Source organism: Drosophila montana, unplaced genomic scaffold, assembly GCF_035044405.1.
Source record: "Drosophila montana isolate Dmon_TW-CO22-7 unplaced genomic scaffold, ASM3504440v1 contig_3848_1, whole genome shotgun sequence".
NCBI lineage: Eukaryota > Metazoa > Arthropoda > Insecta > Diptera > Drosophilidae > Drosophila > Drosophila montana.
Genome location: NW_026998720.1, coordinates 2,960,720 through 2,980,153, shown reverse-complemented (window position 1 = coordinate 2,980,153; position 19,434 = coordinate 2,960,720). Strand labels below are relative to the sequence as shown.

At 39.1% G+C, this 19,434-nt stretch overlaps 5 protein-coding genes across 5 annotated transcripts; 2 read left to right on the top strand and 3 right to left on the bottom strand.

The window, feature by feature from the left end:
* The first annotated feature begins 940 nt into the window (after positions 1-940).
* LOC135438403 (L-dopachrome tautomerase yellow-f2-like) lies at positions 941-2,906 on the top strand. The gene is made up of 4 exons (XM_064696724.1): positions 941-1,181; positions 1,385-1,792; positions 1,857-2,515; positions 2,576-2,906. The coding sequence occupies exons 1-4, from the start codon at positions 1,031-1,033 to the stop codon at positions 2,714-2,716; spliced, it is 1,359 nt and encodes a 452-aa protein (XP_064552794.1). The 5' UTR covers positions 941-1,030; the 3' UTR covers positions 2,717-2,906.
* A 465-nt stretch (positions 2,907-3,371) lies between these two features.
* LOC135438398 (uncharacterized) lies at positions 3,372-9,189 on the bottom strand. The gene is made up of 8 exons (XM_064696706.1): positions 8,839-9,189; positions 8,566-8,786; positions 7,906-8,504; positions 7,784-7,835; positions 4,625-6,121; positions 4,419-4,560; positions 3,853-4,011; positions 3,372-3,789 (listed from the first exon to the last, which is right to left on the bottom strand). Exons 1-8 carry the CDS (start codon positions 9,010-9,012, stop codon positions 3,574-3,576), a joined length of 3,060 nt encoding a protein of 1,019 aa, XP_064552776.1. The 5' UTR covers positions 9,013-9,189; the 3' UTR covers positions 3,372-3,573.
* LOC135438408 (uncharacterized) lies at positions 6,672-7,845 on the top strand. Its single transcript, XM_064696731.1, has one exon. The coding sequence runs from the start codon at positions 6,737-6,739 to the stop codon at positions 7,763-7,765; it is 1,029 nt and encodes a 342-aa protein (XP_064552801.1). The 5' UTR covers positions 6,672-6,736; the 3' UTR covers positions 7,766-7,845.
* Positions 9,190-11,089: 1,900 nt separating the features above from the next.
* Positions 11,090-14,317, bottom strand: Paip2 (polyA-binding protein interacting protein 2). Its single transcript, XM_064696855.1, has 4 exons — positions 14,101-14,317; positions 11,644-11,794; positions 11,475-11,575; positions 11,090-11,406 (listed from the first exon to the last, which is right to left on the bottom strand). Exons 2-4 carry the CDS (start codon positions 11,785-11,787, stop codon positions 11,277-11,279), a joined length of 375 nt encoding a protein of 124 aa, XP_064552925.1. The 5' UTR covers positions 11,788-11,794; positions 14,101-14,317; the 3' UTR covers positions 11,090-11,276.
* Positions 14,318-14,893: 576 nt separating this feature from the next.
* On the bottom strand, positions 14,894-18,974 carry LOC135438592 (sialin). The gene is made up of 7 exons (XM_064696960.1): positions 18,595-18,974; positions 18,307-18,540; positions 17,270-17,563; positions 17,061-17,210; positions 16,644-16,776; positions 15,341-15,585; positions 14,894-15,281 (listed from the first exon to the last, which is right to left on the bottom strand). The coding sequence occupies exons 1-7, from the start codon at positions 18,886-18,888 to the stop codon at positions 15,090-15,092; spliced, it is 1,542 nt and encodes a 513-aa protein (XP_064553030.1). The 5' UTR covers positions 18,889-18,974; the 3' UTR covers positions 14,894-15,089.
* Positions 18,975-19,434: the final 460 nt, after the last annotated feature.

Here is a 19,434-nt window from a genome sequence, read left to right as displayed (position 1 = left end):
ATACACAATTGGTGTATTATCGATAGACTAGTATTGGTATAAGCAGGTGGAGACATTGAATGCGAAATATACGTTACAAAATAAAATTGCATATAAATATACATATAAATATATCATTCCATGTAATGTAATGTATGTAATATTATATTTTAAATCCTGTTAGGTTGAAATACGTAATATAATGGAATACATAATGTGTAGTGTGTGTTATAGACCATTTTTGTCAATCTCTATGTTGATAAAGATGTTTTTATCGGGGCTTTAAGCGTCTACACTTATTAATTATTATGTTGTGTTATCACTTACACATAGAGGATAATTGGTCTTCTGCACGATTTACGGGACATACATACATACATATATTTATAAAATTCACAATTATTTGCTGCCTAAAGATATGCAATAAAAGTTGTTATGGGCCTGGGAGCGCTTATGTTAATCCCCGGTGGCTGCCATTTCAATGAAATGTATTTCTTAACCACCAAATTAAAGAAATATATGCCCTTTTGAACTATTAAATATATAAATTAAAATCTTATTACAAATGTATGTGTTATATTCAACCTAACCTGACTTTCTCTTCTTAATGAGTCCTTAAGAAACAAAATAAGTTTATTTGCTATACCCTAAGAATAGCTAAACTAAATGTTTTTTTTTAACTCTCTAACTCAACGTTCAAAGTTTGTCGAATAAAACCGGAAATATGACTAAAATAAATATTGAAATAAGTTAAGTACCCCGCTGCACTTCAGCCACCTAACTGTATTTTGGCACGATTAAATGTCGAATCAAGTTGCCTATATTTTTATTTTTATGCAGCAAATGAGAAAACAGGTTTCCGGCTTGTGTGCACAATTCTCAACCAATGATGCCTTATCAATTGTTTGCGATGCTCCCAGTTTGATTTCAAAGCACCAAACACTGCTGCTTCCAGCGCTTTACTCAGTTGTCGCTTAGACGTTGGCACGGAAAGCTCGAATTCCGGCTTATACTTAGATTGAAATTACGCGAGATCAGAATAAAAAAAACGATGTCAAGAGCGTTGCTTCTGCTTTGCGTACAATTGTGGCTCGTGCCAACCTTTGTGCAGGGAGATGGCATGATAGAGGTCTTCAAATGGAAACAAATGGATTACTACAATCGCGGCGATGGTCAACCCGGTCGACGCCCGGTTCCGTCAGGTAAATCAACATACAATTCATGTGTCTTTATCAGCATAAGCTGGGAGTTCAACAGTTCAAATATACACAGCCAGAGTTTCTATAGAAACGGCTATTCTATTTTATTAAACAAACTATCTAAAAAACTTAATGAGCACATTCAATGCAAGTTTTTTCAACATTTTGTAGTATTGATGTTCATTTTGAGGTGTTTTTCCCACCAGGGCCAGTCGTGTTCCCAGGTCGTTATGGTCGGGAGAGACCTGTGCGAGCAAAACGTGAGGTGTTTACCTCGCGTGATATACCCGAGGGGCTTAACGCGCGCAGCGATTTCAATAATGGCGATACCGCTCCATACATACCCTACAATAATGTGCCAATGGGCGCGACACATTTTCGAGGACGCCTATTTGTCACCATGCCCAGACGACGTGTGGGCATACCTTCGACCTTGAATTTTATAGACATGCGACGTGATAGCACACAGAGCAGTCCCAAGCTCTACGCGTATCCCAACTTTGAACTGAATCAGTTTAATAAGAGTGCGCAGAATTTGGTCTCCGTTTATCGCACCACGGTGGATGCTTGCCAGAGATTATGGTTCATTGACACTGGCATGCTGGAGTATCCAAGTGAGACTAGATCGAATTTAAATTTAACCAACGTATATTTAATTGTGCTCTTCGCATTAACCAGATAATCGGCAGCAAATTAGGCGGCCTAGTATTTGGATAGTAGACCTTAAAACTGATCGCCTAATCAAACGCTTTGACATACCGGAAAGCATTGTTGAGACGGGTCGTGGTCTGGCCAGCCTGACCATTGATATCGAAACGGCTGAGGAGTGTGATCAGGCTTATGCCTATATCCCAGATCTGGTCAATAGCCGTCTGTACGTTTATAGCCTGGCGACAGATCGCATATGGTCCTTTGCGCACAACTACTTCAACTTTGATCCTGTGGCCGGTGATTTGAATATAGGCGGTCAGTCTTTCCGCTGGGATGATGGTATCTTTTCCACTACAATGGGTGCACAGCAACCGGATGGCAGTCGCGATGTCTACTTCCATGCGATGGCCAGCAACAATGAGTTTGTCGTCTCGAATCGTGTGCTACAGCTGGAGTCAAATGCGGCGCGTTCCGAGCATGGCAACGATTTCCGTTTGCTGGGCAGCCGTGGTCAAAATAAGCAATCCACAATGCATGATTACGATCGGAAGACCGGTGTTATTTTCTATGCTGAAATACAAACGAATGGAGTGGGCTGTTGGAACACAAATCAGCCGTTCTCGGCGGCAAACCATGGTACCGTGGCATCAAATGAACAAACTATGATCTATCCCAGCGATTTAACGGTCAGAATACATATCTTAATTTACATATCTATTATGAATTATAAATTTTTTTTCTTGTAGATCGATGAGGATGGCAATATTTGGGTCATGACCAATTCGATGCCCATCTTCATTTACTCCACTTTGGATAGCAACGTATATAATTTTCGCATCTGGAAGCAGAATGTAAATGAGGCCAAACGCAATACAGTCTGCGAGTAGTTTTATGTATATGGAATTGCTTTAATGAACTCTTTGCAATGATGTTACATAATAATATATTATACTTGTTTGTTTTAATAATGTAATAATTGTATACTGACAAAATATTAACACAAAAATTACATGGGTATATATGTATAAAACAAATTAAAAAGCATTTACAAATATATCTTTTTAAAAATTGCCTAAATTTGAGTACTCAGTTTATCACATCTTAAAGTTACATAGATGTTTTTATTTTTGCCATCAAAAACAAATCGATTAAAAAACACATATTAAAAAATATCAAACAAAATCAGAGGCACTCTAATATTGCATAAGGATACTAAGTTGCACAGTTTTGTATAATACGCGTGTGTATATGGTATGTGTATATTCAATTCAATTTACGAATATAAAATGTTTGAAAAATATTCGAATTAGCATAAATACTTGTGATTGTTTACATTTTTTGTTTTGTAAATTTTCATAATTTCGTTTCTATAATATTCAAACAAATTTGACGTGTATATTCTCAAAGTGACCGCTTTATATAGTTTTCTATATAAACTACTTATACAAAATTTGCAAAAATATATGTATATGCATTTCCGTCCATGCTCGCTTGTATATATATTTTAGTACAAAGTAACTCTACATATAAAAGATGACTATATAGCATTTCGTTAGCTTAAGTAAACATGCATTTTAATGTGGAAAATGGAATGGTTATCTGGCCCAGTGTTATACAAAAATATACACATATAACATAGTATAACAGTTTCGAGTTTCTACACAGCTATATATCTCCCTATATATATATATATATGTACTTATTTTAAACCGACCACTTTTGAAGTGAGGCTGTAGCCGACATTTTACTGTACTAGATAATCCTTGTAGCCGCGCAACGATTTCAGTTGCTTCTTCAATTTGGTTATCAAATCCGACGGTTGCACCAATATCGATATATCCCTGCCCACCGAATTTAGGCGATCGCGTATTTCTAAATCCTTGAAGAACAGATTTAACGGTCGACCGTTAATTTCCGTGAGTATCCAAAAAGTCAGCGTGCTGCCATCGCATGACTGAGCCTGCAAAAAGTTAATTAATAAAATTATCATTAAGAAATTATTGAACACTTGTATGCAAGTCACCTTGGGCGGTAATCCATGCCTTGCCGCCAAGCTGTTGGGTACCACATCCACTATGGTTGAGGTATTGCCATCACGTATAAGTCCCAAGCACTGACCGTCGCGATCTCGGCGTATGGCATAGGCACGACCAAAGGGTATGCGACGCAGCAGCACTTCGACCTACAATAAAAAGTTTGAACCGAATAATTACTCTCGCCTTTTTAGTGAAAAATACTATCTTTTGAGATATAAGGACAGTGCCTAATATAATCTTGTAAAAAATTTTTAAAATAAGATTTATGGATATGGTTAACCGACTTAAAGCGCCGTTTAAGCTTTTAGATTTAGGAAATGCCCCACAATTGGCTGAAAATCTAATATGTGGGTAAGTACGCACGTCCAAAAAACGACACAGATTTCATAAATTTACAAAAATGCACGTCCACTACTAGAATATAAGTAAAAATGTTAAGAATTACGTAACAGGCTATAAGTAATTGCTACAGTAAATATAAGTATTTTAAGGTTGGGCGTGTTTGCAGTTAATCAACTGCTAGCTGGTGCATATTCGCACTATAAATACTCACAAATAACGTGTTGGTATTGCGTATTATTTTGTTGGCCTCGGCGGCGCTGCTAATGCTAACGCCCGCAATGGAGAGCAGCTGATCGCCAATGTGCAGGGCATTGTAGAGCACCGGATGTTCCTTTTGCTTCCAGCCGGCAATCCTGAAAATGATTCGAAAACAAATTTATAGTTTACTTTCCTTTTGACGCCATGTAATCTACTTACCAGACGCCCCCGAAGGCATCCACCCAGGCAATGGAGCCAACGCAGTCCTTGCGTCGCAGATTCAGACGCACACCACCCGGATGCATGATCTCACGGCGCAGCTGCATGACTTGCTGTTCGCGCAGCGTCAATCGCTTATTGCTGCTGTTCGACTGTGCCGTTGCCTGTGGCGGAGATTGCATGCGAAAAGCAGCCGTTGCTGCTGCACTGCGTCCAGGCACAAACTCATTGTTGTTGGCGCCACGCTGACTGCTTGACTGCGTGGGTGCGGCGACTGAGGCGCCACGTTGTAGCGGCGCCTGCGCATCAGATGTGGAGGAGCTGCGCCTGCGCTGCTCGATGCTGTCCGTGTTGGTGCTGGCGGCAACATGGCTAGTTTGATCCCTTGTCGCATTGCTGGCGCTGGACGTACAGTGAGCAGCAACCTGCTCAATATTATTGTTTGCATTGGTCCTGGAGGCTGTTGCAGTTGTTTTCGTTTTGAGCGGCGTATTGAGTAGCTTTAGGTAGTGGAAATCACGTCGACTGGGTCGTGAGCTAATGACCAGCTCAGTCAGGCCGCGCGTTAGTTGTGGCCTAGCACGCTCACCGTTCGGCGTGGGCGAGGCAATTGCAAGTCCACGACGTGGCAATGCGGGACTGTTTTCCGCGCTGACAACAGCATTGCTTGGGGTTTGGACTGTGGCCTGGGCTACTTGGCTACTCGTGGGGCGTTGCTCCCGCACGGCTATGCTGGGGCTACTGCTGCAGCTGCTGATGGGAATACTCGACGATAGGAAAACCTTCTCGTAGTGCACATTGCCGCTAATCACATTTGAGTCCACCGCCTGCTCATTGTTAATGCGTATGTGCGTAACACCCGAGCTGTTGGCGCTGAGTATGATCTTCTTGGACATCTTAGGCGTTAGCGGATCGCTGGCTGTCGGATAGCAGGTGCCGTAGACCGCCACAGTGGTAGCCGTGGGCTTTGGTGCCGGTGCAATTGTCTCGCCATCGGCCATCACTTGAACCATTGTGGTATTGGCATTAGCATTTGCTGCCGTGGAAGCATTTGGAGTTGGCGTATTGGAAGCATTCTGGTTTAATGGTATGGTATAGGGATTGCTGCAGCTGCTGCTGCTCGGCTGGCTCAGCACCTGTATCGTATTTGAATTGGACGGAATAATTTGTACGTTGCTTTTATAATCGTTTTGTGGTTTTTGTTGTTGCTGTAGCTGCTGCTGCGTTTTCGTTTTGGCTTTTACATTGATCTCAGGAAAACGAAATATATCCGCAATTATCTTGTTTTTGGGCGGCAATACGGGCGGTTGCGCCTCGGTCGTAGTAGTAGTATTTGTTGTGTTGGACACTTGTATAATCGTTATATTGTTATCCCCATTCTCCTCGACTGCGGATGAGTTAGTCGCTGCCGCTTGTAGTTTGGGCTGCGGGGATTTGCGTTGCGGCTTCTTGGACTTGTCAGCGGCGCCTGCTGACATGGAACGTGATGTTTGGGGTCTAAAGAGGAAAAGAAATAAATCATTTTTAAGATAAATATATAATTAGTAAGCCTTAAATTAAAAGAAAAAAGAAGCTTTCTAAATTGTTCTTGGTAGAAAAGTTATTTGACTAGTTCAATCATTAAGAAGGCGTCGGATTCAAGTCCCCAGCGTGGGGTTGGATATTGGATACTTATAGATATTAATTTAAGAAAACGTCTATCTTCAGCAAGAAGATGTATTACTCTTGAAGCTTACGGTTTTGAAGATCTCATAGGCGAATTGTAAAGCTCGTAATTGCTGATTTTAGCATATGTATATTTGAGAAATCGTACATTTTTCTATATAAAAACTCATTTCTTGTTCGACTTATCTCATAAACTTATATGGTATAATAGTGCGATATTTATAGAATTTCGCTCATATAAAAGGATATATTAATATGAATAATGAAACCTTAATCCATACACCCTCAAATTGCTGCGAGTTAGCAGCAAATAAAAGAATACATCTTTCAAACATTAAGCTTACAGAATGCTGGGTTCAACAAATATCTACTAAAAAGACTTAGTCAGGCTTACGTTACAGTTGCCGAAAGTCAGTCCGAAACTATACCTATAATATATTTTTTAAAATGACTGAGCAATTTGCTTTAACAGATGAAAAGCTGGACGAGCTATTCGTCAAGCAGGTGGGCAGCGTGACGCAAATAGTGGAAAAGTTGCCCCGCAATAATGTTATTATGTCCACATGCGCACGTTGGTTCAAGATCTTTCAGCATGCCACGCCCGAGGAGAAGTTTGCTCGCAACTGTATGCTGCTGTTGTTGCACAAGCAGCTCAACGATCAGAACACACTGAGCTATCCATTCACCGATGCGCGCAGCTGCCACCGGGATCTGAGGACGCTGCATCAGATGAGCATTGCATTGCAGCATACAAGGGGTAGTGTTGATGATGATGATGACTGCGATAGTTTCTGCAGCATAGAGTATAGTTCGCCTATCAGTATACATTCCTCAGGCATTAGCTGCAGAGAGAACGTGCTGCAACGTCTGGAGAATGCCAATTTGCTGTTGGCGGAGCAAAATGCAGCAATTTCTGATGAGCTGCAGGTGTTGCAGTTGGAGAAAGAGAGTTTGCTGGAATGTCGCCAGAACTTTTATGCCAAAGCCGAGGCGCTGCGCAATCATAATAATATGTATTGTAAGGAGATTGGTTATATGAAGCATATTTTTGCCTGTTCAGCTGTAACGGCCCTGAAACTGTTTGTCGAACCAACTTTCGCGGAGCCGATACATTATTTTGTGACGCTTTTCTCTGTTCTGTGTGAAGATGAACATGATCGGGAGCATTTCGAGCAGCTGGATAAGCAGTTGGAACGATTACTGCACGCCCACATGGACTATTATACGCGCTTATCAATACAATATCAGGTCGGCAGGGCATACGAGGAAATGCGTGCCAAGGTGAGCAAACGCTACAAAAAGGTGCTCAAAATGCTGGAGGCAACGCGGGTGGAAGAGCTGTCTTTAGCGGGCATGCGCTATCTGATGATGCTGCGAAAACTCTTTCTGGACAGCTACAAAGGCGACGAGCATTCAGTGCGGGCGGTGCTCATGTTCTTGCAAGAACGCCACGATGAGCTAGCTGAGGGGTTGTAATGAGTTTTCCACATTTACCTGGGTATTAAACGTTCGCATTGAAGCATTTGGTCAAAATTTAAGATTTGATCTGTAACAAAGAGTGTTTTGGAAATATTGTTATCGTTGATGCTGAGCTATGATTGAGCACGAGCACTTACCCGCTGATATGCGTTGCGCAGATGCAGCAGCAACATCCACGCGTACGCCATTGCGTAGTATGGGCGTTAGAAACTCATCATCGGACAGATTTAAATCAGTTGCAGTTTCGCTTGGCAGTTCAGTTGCAATTGCATGGGGCTGTTGAGCGTCCTCCTGTTCCTCGGCGACAGCTGTCGTCGCTGTTTCGTTAATTTGTTCGCTGTACGTGCTTATCGGATCCGAGAGCATATTGAGCAAATGTTGTGTTAAGGTATTAGACATGGCCGTTGTTGGGGGCGGCGGTGGCGGCGGCACTGCTGCTGTTGTTGTTGTTGCGACAGCTTCTATGACTGGTGGCGGCGCCACTGTGGGTGCGGCTCGGGATATCTGCTCATTGGCGGCTGCCGATTGATGCTGATGAGCCGGAATGCGCTCCACGCCTGGCACTATGGCCGCCGGTACTGGTGGTGGTGCAGGCAACGGTGATGTTGGATCGCGTGTGGGCAGCAATGGAGCGCGCACTTCAGGTAACTTTGTGTATAGGTTTTCACGCGGCGATAGAATTTTCATTTCGCGCAGCTTGGCTCGCAACGTTTCCACCCATTCTTGCATAATCTCCCTGCGGTAGGCCAATAAAATATTGTTAACGCAATTGCAGTTGAGCGTTGAGCGCAACTTACCATGAAACGGCATGAAAGCGCAACACCTCATTGCTGAGCGTTACAACAAATTCAAACTCATGGGAATTGGGTATGAGGGCGTGTGATATGTGCAGCGTGTCCCGCAGCGATACGGCCCATTCAGGCATATGGGCTGCCGCCTGCCGTGGCTCTGCATAGCCCTCTAGCAGTGCTTCGGTGTCATCGTGTACGCAAAATACCACCCAGCTGCACTCTGATTTCTGCAAGTCTAGTTAGTTATCTACCTGCAAGATAAATTGTTAAACTATTTACCTTGGGACCTACGGTTAACTTTTTGCCATCGGCCGTCAGTCGTTTCAACCACGTATTCTTATGTATTTCACGAAATTGCGCCGCGCTAGCGCTTGACGCGATTGCAGGTGCATTTGCAGGTGTTGTTGTCGCAGTTGTGTTTGCAGCTGGCACTGCTGCAGCAGCCGCAGCCATCTCTTTAGCCTGCCTTGCTCTGCTGCTTGTTGCTACAATGCGCGCTGATTGATTGCACTCAAAATATTTCACATTTCACACAATTTATTGCAAAATTTTCTCCGTTCGCTTTAACAACAAAATCATCCAGAAATTGGCGACGACGCCATGTTTGCTATCAGCAATTTCTTATCGACTGCTTTTCGATAATTATCGTTTTAAATTGCACTAATATTGTGCGCGGCTTGTTTGGGCGTTGCCATATTTTGTACAATTGAGTTGAGTGTTGAAAATAGCGGTTTTTTTCGTATGGATTTTTTATACTGTTGTATGTTATTATAACTTTTTCATGAAATGTGTAACACACAGGAGACATCTCCGACCCCATACAGTATATATACTATAGATCAGCATCAACGGTAATATAGTATGATATAGTGTTTGTACGTCTATCTGTTTCCATGCAAACTAGCCCATCAGTTTCAGAGCTATCGTTATAAAATTTTATAGATCCGTCATTCTGTTTCCGGCAGTTCATATGTTGGAAATTGGAACGGTCCAGAAAATTAGGTTCTTGTATGAAAAACTCAGGCAATAACTATTAATTATCAAGATCGTACTTCTATATTATATAGGAAAAATATTTTGTATCATACTCTCCCGTTTAAGAGCCCCACTATTCCAACATATCTGAAAAACCGTTAGGTTAATGTCTACAAGGGTATTCAATATTCGACGTGCCAAAGATATACAGTCAAAACCCTGTTGGTATAAAGGGAAAGAAAGTATATCATTATGTTATTATCCTATTCCTTAGAAGTCAATAAGTTCCATATACATTTTTAAAGAAAATGAATACATAAGTTTACATATGTATGTTCATTTTTCACACAAATGCGTCTTTAAATTCACAGAACTAAGAAAACCCTTTGTTAAAGCGTTTAGAAAGCTCATTTTCAAATTATAGACTTTTCTAAATAAAATTAAACATGCTTATGGTATAATACTTCTTTTTATTGGGATTTTAAAAATAGTTTTTTATATTTTTTTTTGATTGGTTTTTTATCTTTATATCACACATAACGTAAATAAGATCTTTTTAATGCTGTCCTTACTATCTATAACTAACCGAAACTATTTATTTCTACATCCGAAAACAGAAGTAAAAGTAGAATTTTAATTAAATTTGTGTACTTTTATGCATTTGCGTTTAGTGCAAATTGACAAAAATTAATTTAGGCTTAAACTTTTACAAAAAAAATATGTATTGCAGCGCATAAGATTAATACTAGATATACATAAACACATGCATATACGTATATATATATATATATATATATATGTCATTAAACATTAGTACGTACATCAATTATCTTAGTATTTTTTTTTTAAGTTTTGTTACTTATTTACAACTGCAAACTATGCGAGTTAAAGGGAGGTAAAGTCGCTATTTTTGTAACATAGACAGAACGTATAACGAGTTAACAATTATTTAATGAAAAAAATAAAGGCCAATAAACAATAAACTTAAATCGAGTTTAGGTCGTGGGCTTTTGCATAAAATTAATTACAATTAAAGTCTTTAAAAAGAATTTTAATTAATCAAAGTGACGGCTAAATATTCGGTTGGTATTCAAACACAATTGAGTCTTGTAGTTGTTACATTTGCTTTTGCTGGAAATTTATATATATAATAATTTTAGGTTTCTAAATAGAAGTTGCAATTCACAGTTAGTTTTGTGTAAAAAGTCATTTGTTTGTATGTTTATACGAAAGTTTCACTAGCTTAAGCACGACACGTCTATAATTGGCTCGAGATAGCAACCATTTTCTTGTTAAACGCGAAATTTGATGCTCGTAGTATTCTAAGTTAACGGGCATTACTCCATTTTTACTTTTTTATGTATATATATTGTATTTTTTTTTCTTTTTTTTTTTTTTTGGGTTGTATCAATTTAAGATTTTTTTTTGTTTATGGTATTCGTTTGCATTTCGGTTGAGTTGGTTAATGTACATATCATAACGTGTGTGTGTATGTGCGCGTAGATTTCTTCAATTTTGTATTATATATTTTTTTTACTTTTCGACATGTTGCCTGTTTGAAAAATGGCTTGTTTTTTTTTTGTTTTTTTTTTTTGGTAAGACATGGGAGGTGAATATCATATATAAACGTTTATCGAGCTATTGCATGGGATGTTGGAATATCCTCGGTATGTCACTTATCAGACACTTATCTGAAAGCGCTGCTGTGTGAGGCTATATAGTTCAGACTATTGGGGCCGGGCTTACGAGGCTATAAAATCCATTTGATGGCAGAGTGGTACAAATTCGTCAGCCATAGGATTTAGTACGGACTTCTCAACATTACATTGACTCTTTGGTAGCGCAGATAAGGCTGTATTTTGTTCTTCCGTTCTGCAAAAGGAGAAAGTAGCGTTATTTTCAATTATATATTGTATTTATTTTTTCTTATTTTTTCTTACTTTGCCTTTTCCCATTCATTGATTTGCTCTTCAAGCTCATCCTCGATCATGGCCTCAAAGCACTCTTGCATAATTTCTTCCTCCTCCAGACGTTGCAATTCCTGCAGATGCCATATGAATCAAACAAAACTCAAACTTTAGTGTATTGGTTAACTTTTCTAAGACTTACGTTCTTGTCGAATTCCTCCTCGTTCTCCATCCACATATATTCTGAGAAATCTGGCTCATCGTCAAAGTCAGACAGTGATTCGTCGTCGTCCACCACGTAAACTATTTGATCCGTCCAATCAACAGATGGTACTTTTAACAACATGGTAGTGCTGCAAGGAGAATCATTAATTATTACACTTAAAAGCCAGTAAAAATGCGAACCAAGTGCTCGACTACGAGGTACCCTAATCTTATTATAAATGTACGTACAGTAAAAGTATTACTTTTTTATTCATGAAAAATGTGAGGTAGTAGTAAAGATTGAGAGATTGCTAGAGATTTGGAGAGATTGGTGGAAAGAGAGAGCGGGAGTTACAGATGGACACTGAGATCTCTACATCGAGGTAGGGAATTGCACCGAGATAGAGAGAGGTATTCAGAAAGAAAGCAACTATATTATACTGAGGAGGCTACGGTTTTTCATTGCTAAATAGACATCAAAGTTAATGAAAATCGCATAGAAAGGCACTTGCAAAGAACCGTTAATCGTTCATTTTAAGTGACGGGAAAAAATTTGAATTTTCATTATCAGCGTTTATTTTTGTATATAATCACAAGTATATATTTATAAGCGCATCAACATTGCAATGTAGCCAACTCGGTCAGGAATATATGTACATACATGCAATACACATACTACTGCCTGTTATTTACATTTTCTCAACTTCTTTAGTCTTTTTACGCACTTATATACATATATACATATTTACAGCTGCGGGAAAAATAATAGCTTAACCTTCACAAGGAATTTTTTCAAAAGCGTCTATTTCATTTGTAAGATTTAGTAAATTTTAAAAATGTTTTGAGTATTTTGCAAAAAAAAAAATTTATCAATAAATCAAAGAAATTAAGAAGTATTATTTTTTGTTAAGCTGCAACTGGCTATATACATATATATAAGATAATGTACTGTGTGATGAACGTATGTATGTTTGCTTGTTTTGTACCGGTAAGAAGCTGTTAGTTGCGTCGTTCTTCTTGAAACCGGTTTGACACATTTAACAATCGTTCAATTTAGATAAACAAAAGAAAAAACCGCACCACTTAAGCGAATTTCAATACAAATGCATATACCTAACTGCACATATGTACGTTTGTTTATATAAAAGCGCAACAAGTAAACGAACATTTTCTCTTTTCTTTTTGCGCAATTTTTTCGTTTATGTGAGTGAAGTCAATTTTTTGCGCTGTGGGGCCAACGCGACGCATAAAATCTTTTTAAAATAAAAACAGAATTACTAAGCAAAAGAGAAGAGAAGCACACACACGTACGCAGAGACATAGAGCAGAGGAGAACAAGACACCAAAGGCAATTGTTTATAAACAAGTGGTATATATGTACATACATATGTATAACACATACATATACACATATAGTTTTGATAAGCGGTATCAAAGAATTATTGAGTTGTATGTGTGTGCATATCAGCATAATATATTTAATGGTTTATTGGTACGCCGTTATCACCTGTTTGGGACGTGAACACAAACAACTAACAAACAAAATAAAACTAAAAATAAATTTGACTATGACGTCGTCTTGAATTTATGCAAAACGCAATAAGACAACAAATACATATGTATGTATGTATATACATTTATACGGATCGGCTCGGACATCGCGTTGCTCGGTTCATGGGTGTAGTTAGCTTTTTTTTTGTTATAGCGCCAAACAAATAGCTCGCTGTGTGTGAGAGTGCGAGAGACAATGTATGTGTGAACGTGCGGCCCCGCACATAAGCACAAACACAAAACAACATGCACACTCACACATATACAAGTGTTGCTCTTGCTACAGTTGCCATATTGCGAAAAAATTAAAATGTATTTGCTTCATGAACTCAACAGACACATACATATGGTTTGTGGGCATATAATTTTAAACGATCACTTTTTTTATACAAAATACATATGCATACACACACACGCACACTCATACACACGAATGAATGAACCTCCCTCAACTCGGCGCAAGCAGTTAAAACAACACGGTGCACTCAAGGTAACAAGTGTTTCGAAAAGCTTAAAACATTCGACAAAAGAATTAATATTCGTGCTTATTTTCCTTTTTGTTTGTAATTACGTCGCCAACAAAAATCTGGTTATAAACAATAACACGTAGCATAAAATTCTTTACCCAGGGACTAAATCTAAATGGCAGCCTAACCGGGCAGACGTCACCGCTCTACGCCGTCGACATTTTAGCGTTTATTGATTTGTCAAGAAGCATTCGTTTGAGGAAATGCTAAAAAGCCCGCAATTACAAATCAGGAAACGTTTAGCTGCACCACCTGCCTTATGCTTCCGCCTTTCGATGCACGCAAAACAGTGAATTTATAAAAATTAACTAAATAGTTAAAGCAACTGATGGTTGTTTTTTTTTTCGGGCGCAAGAGTTGATTCATTTTGTACTCACTTTGCAATTTTACTTGAAGAGCTGCCAAATTGAAGTCTATGTTCTGCTTGTTGATCTTCCACTGAGAATTTTGTATTGCAAAAGTATAAAGGGAGACACTGACAATTTATTGTTGCATCCAGATAGAAAACACGCAAATTTTTCTATTGCGAAACCAATTCAAATGCTGTGTGCGGAAACACGTCCATGAACGTCAAGCAAACGAATCGAAAATGATTTATAAAACAAAAACTGACAGACGATTAATTTTGTACAGCTGTTTGGATTTAGACGAGTACATCGATAGTTATTTTAGCAATTCTTTATAGAATCGATATGTCGTGAGCTTATGGGTATCTGTCAAAAGTTGCATGGTTAATCGATTAATTTTTGACACAAAATACAAAGCGCGCAATTTAAACAATTTCGCTTATAAAAATGAAATAGTATAATAGTTGGGAGACCGAAAAACAGGTGAAAATGTAGTATCTTTATTCATTATGTTGTAAACACTTCCCTGGATTATTCGTTTAGCAAGGCTAAACACTTAGAAGGGGTAAATATAAAATATATTAACTGAAATCAATATAAGACTCTTAATACCTCTAATATAATGTGTTGGTAGATATATATTTACATACTGTTGACGTCTAGCGAGCAAATATTTATATCAAATGCAGTAACGGAGGTTATTCCACATGATATATTGCTGATACAATCAGAAAACTTTACCGACTTTCACAATTTTTATCAGATCTTTTTTAATTTTTTAAACAAAATAACAAAGTAGTTTACAATAGTTGAACCATGGCTATTGTTGTTTTTTATAGTGACGCGCACATCGCTTTTTATTCTATTTTATTGTATAGTTTTTACTGACAAAAATAAAATTTGACAAAGAGAAAGTTAAAAACAATAAATAAATTGATATATACGCAAATATACGCTAACATAATACATAAACACAAAACATTGGACGGATTAAATAAATATGTACAAAAAATTATTGATTATGTCTGGGGACTTTCCAAATTTGGCGTTTCTCGAGTAGAATTGTTAGCATTTGTTGGAGATGTCGACGTCTGGCTACGAGGATCCCATGGCTGTAATGCTGTGCTACTGCAAAGCCCAAACACAATTATAGCCAGTGCATTAAAAAGGATCAGCGTTAGTAAGACACAATTCCACTCGGACTTGATGCCCTAAAAAATAATTATAAAATATCACTTTGGGATTAGAAGTGTATGTGGTAGGGACTTACGGTATGCACAAATTTGGCTATGACATGGGGAGCCAGAAATCCGGACATATGGCCAAGACAGTTGGCCAGACCTGAAATCAGACCAGCAAAAGAAGGCGCAAAATACAATAAAGTAGGCCAGTAGCCGCCACTAAAGCCCATATCCGTGGTAGATCCCAACAGCACAAAGATAAGAAAAACGAGTGTCTTTTGCTCACAGCTCGCGATTATGATGATACCAATTAAAATTATGGTTACACTGGAGCCTATTGTGAGAAAAGAAAATAAAACAAGTAAGAGGCTCTAGTCGGGAGTTCTCGACTAGGGTATACCCTGAACCCTCTCCTATCAACGCCAAATGTAGCTCGCGCTACGAGCCCGTTTGCTTTACTAGTAATAAAAATAAATTAAAAAACAAAGTTCCTTCAATAAGACTCGAACCCGTAACAAGCCACACCACCTACCACCGCCTCTACTCAATAGCCATACCACCAATTGACTCTTGGCGAGAAAAGACGAATTAAAATAGCAACACATTCACACAGCTCAGAATACGATACAATCACAATTGCAATGCTGTTGCTAGAATTTCATAAAGACTCGGATGAATGTGTTTGTATACAGATATTCTTGCAATTTGCGCTAGCTGCAGCAAACACAAGGCCAGCTAAAACACGTTTTCTTTAATAGCTTTTGTGTTTCTTAATCGATATTGATGCCGTCTTCAAAAGTAGATCTTGTTATGCTATAGAATATTCGTTTATTCTCAACAAGACAATTGCATTACAATTGTGGCTTAAAGGGGTGAGAAGTTCCAATTGGTTTGTTTTTTAAATTTATAGCTATGTTGTGTAGGCGGGAGGGTGGCTATAGTTATAAACTGAAATATATTTAAATAATATTTACTATTCAAGAAGCTACTTGTAACATTTGGTGTCTCTAGCTCTGTTAAAAAAACAGGATTTCTATATCGATACTTATCGATTACTTGGAAACGGGACAAGTTATCGCATGCACTAGGAGGATCTTCATTCAAATTGCAGCTCTTAGCTCTTATAAGTTCTGAGATCCTTGCGTTCATAAATATGGACAGAAGGATAGACGGTCGGACAGTCGGACAGACAGACGGACATGGCTAGATCGACTTGGCTATTGAAGCTGATAAAGAATATATATACTTTATGGGGTCGGAGATGCTTCCTTCTGCCTGTTACATACATCTGCACAAGTACATTATACCCTTTTACATATTTTGAAAGGGGTTCAGGGTATATTTAATAATTTGACCGAAGGTTCAATTGATTTCTTCTTGTTATATGCTTACAGACGGTGTATAAAACTCGACGCAGGCAGCTAAGATTGGCAAACAATCGTCTCTCTAAATAAGAACAACTGAACACGCATATTACTTTCGAAAGCAGGGAGCCGATAAAAGGTGCCGAAGACAGTAGCCCAATCTGTAAGAAAGATAAGTTTCAAAAGGTTTAAGTTACAAATGCTTATATAGAACCTAACGATTATTTTGTGTGAAAATAAGTTAAATAATAATAAACTAAATATAAGAGACGTTTTAGGTCTTTAATAATTTGATAAAGATTTTAAAATCTTAGAGCACAATTTAAGTTATAACAACAAAAACCTAACATCTTTTGCACGCCGAAGATTAAATACCCTTGTTGACAATTTACAGATATGTGAGGAGAATTGTGAAGCTTTTAAGCTTTAGATTCTTACTACTCACCTCTTTCAGATTAAACTGCATGGCCTCACGCATGAAACGTGGCATTACTAGCGATAACACCAGAAAGGTGTAATTGTGGAAGACATGGGTAAGGACAAACGCATAGACAGGCAAAGAGGTCAACATGGAACGCCAGGGTATGCACAAATGCTGCAAGAAATCACAAAATGTAGGTCAATCGTTCAATTAGTCAATCAGCAACTACTCACCTGTGGCTTTTGCGCAAACTGCTGCAAATACTCACGCTCTTTAGCTGTCAGCCGTGGATGCTGTTCCAAGCTATTATAAATAAGCCAATTACAACTTAGGCCATATAGCATTGAGACGCTGCCAAGCACATAGAATGGTACTGTCCAGCCAAAATCGCTGAGGTAACTTGCAAGCGGATATATGCCAATTGAGCCCACAATCAGGCCGCTATAGGCAAAGGAGAGCATCGATGTGCGCTCCGTGGGATGTGCCCAGGTAACAAACAGCTGATACAAAGGCGGCGTGCCACAGCCCTACGATGTTGGATGTAAAGCAATGCATATATATTAGTGGGCGTTTAGGCAAGTATGCGTATGTTGCGCTCAAGAGCTTAAAGATTTCGATGCTTTTATATGGGTGTGCCCTGTACATGACAAAAGCTTAACAACTAGAAGAAAGAAACTACAAATTTAAGACGCTACACTTCACCTTGGCCCATTTTCCGAACAGTTTAAAACATATCTTATAAATCTTTGATAATCGCATTATTATGAGTTCAACGTTGATAGGATGATGATGATACAAAAGTTTTAATAAGCGTTTTCCGCCAATTTTCCACTGTGGTGGGTGATATTTTCAAAAAGGTCGAAACACGTATTTATTGTATGTAGATCTTGGAAAATAATGGATGAAACTTGGCCCATTTGAGAGGAGTTTAAACCCGAAACGTTATCCACCAAATCTTTGGATACCGTTTCCACAATAGAGGGGTGGATTTTGTGAAAATTGTGAAACATATAAATTGCATTTTCACAAAGAGCCCACATTTGTCCTCTAGGAAAGGGTGAATTTTGCGAAAAGTACAAAACACGTCCCAAATCTATTTTCAGAAAAATCTTTGAAAATGAGATCGGATGGTAAACGAAAACGTGTTGTTTGTTATATGGTCTTTCACCAATTTTCTACAGATGCACGTGAAATTCTCAAATGTTTCCTAGCTCTAACAGTCAGTCGATCAATCAGATTGCACAGTTTTATATAGTTTACATAGGCTCACCGCAAAAATGCCAGAAAGTACCAAAGTAGTGACAGCAGCGGCATAGCTATAATGGGCCATCGAGGGAAGAACAATGTATGCTAAGGCTTGCAGCGTCAGCGAGTTAATAAACAGCATTTTGCCACCAAAACGATCGGTCAAGTGTCCAGCCAGTGGCAGGGCAATAACGTAGCCATAGTAAAATACGCCGGGAAATGTAAGCGCCTGGCTGCGGCTCCAGGGCAGATCGCCCGACTGCAAATCGAACAAGTGTCAGAGTTAGGACAATCAAATGCCAGACAAACTTGCCTGCACGACATCGTAACTGTGCTGCTGCAACACGCCGCTGCCACAGCTGGGCGTGGCAGTAATATTGTCCAACCTATGGGAAGCTGCTTGAAGCAATGCATCCTCCGGATGCGCCTTCACCATGCGTAATATGATCAGGCCAAGCATATTGCGCATGCCCATGTGCAGGACATTGGTGAGAAAGGCGCACAGCGTGTAGGTGAGACGCACCGAGCCCAATAGGCGACACTGTGCACCAGCCGGGCCCGGCTCCAAGCTCCCTACATTGGGCAGATTCCATGATTTTTGCACCATTTAAGCGTGAAATTTGTTAGGCGTTTAATACTGAAACGGGACCGAGACACGAACGTTGCGCTACAAACTGCAACAACCAACTGAAGGGTTGGGCGGCCCAGATGTGAGAAATGCATAAAAATTTGCAATTTGTCACGATTTCTCTGCTCGTTTATCAGAGCTCAAGCGCTCGACTCTCTGCTTATCTTTACAAAATATGCAACGGTTTTGCCAAAACGATGAAAACAACAAAAGACACTCTGATAAGCGAATTACATGACCAAAGAAATTAGAAAAACATGATCAGAATCTATCAATCTCAGCTGATGCCGAGAGGCTTTCCAACTGCGTCCCGCTCTCATCGCGCTCTCACTCTCTCGCTCTCGCTCGCTCTCCTTATTGTAGTTAAAAATAGTAATAAATACTTATTAAGGTTGGGCTAAAAGTTATGCTTAATTTAAGAGCTTGGAGTGCAGTATTTACGTATGGTAATATCGTGCGGTTCTATAAAATATTTAAGCATTCAAGCTCAGTATTTATATTATTGTCATAAAAATATTTTCAACT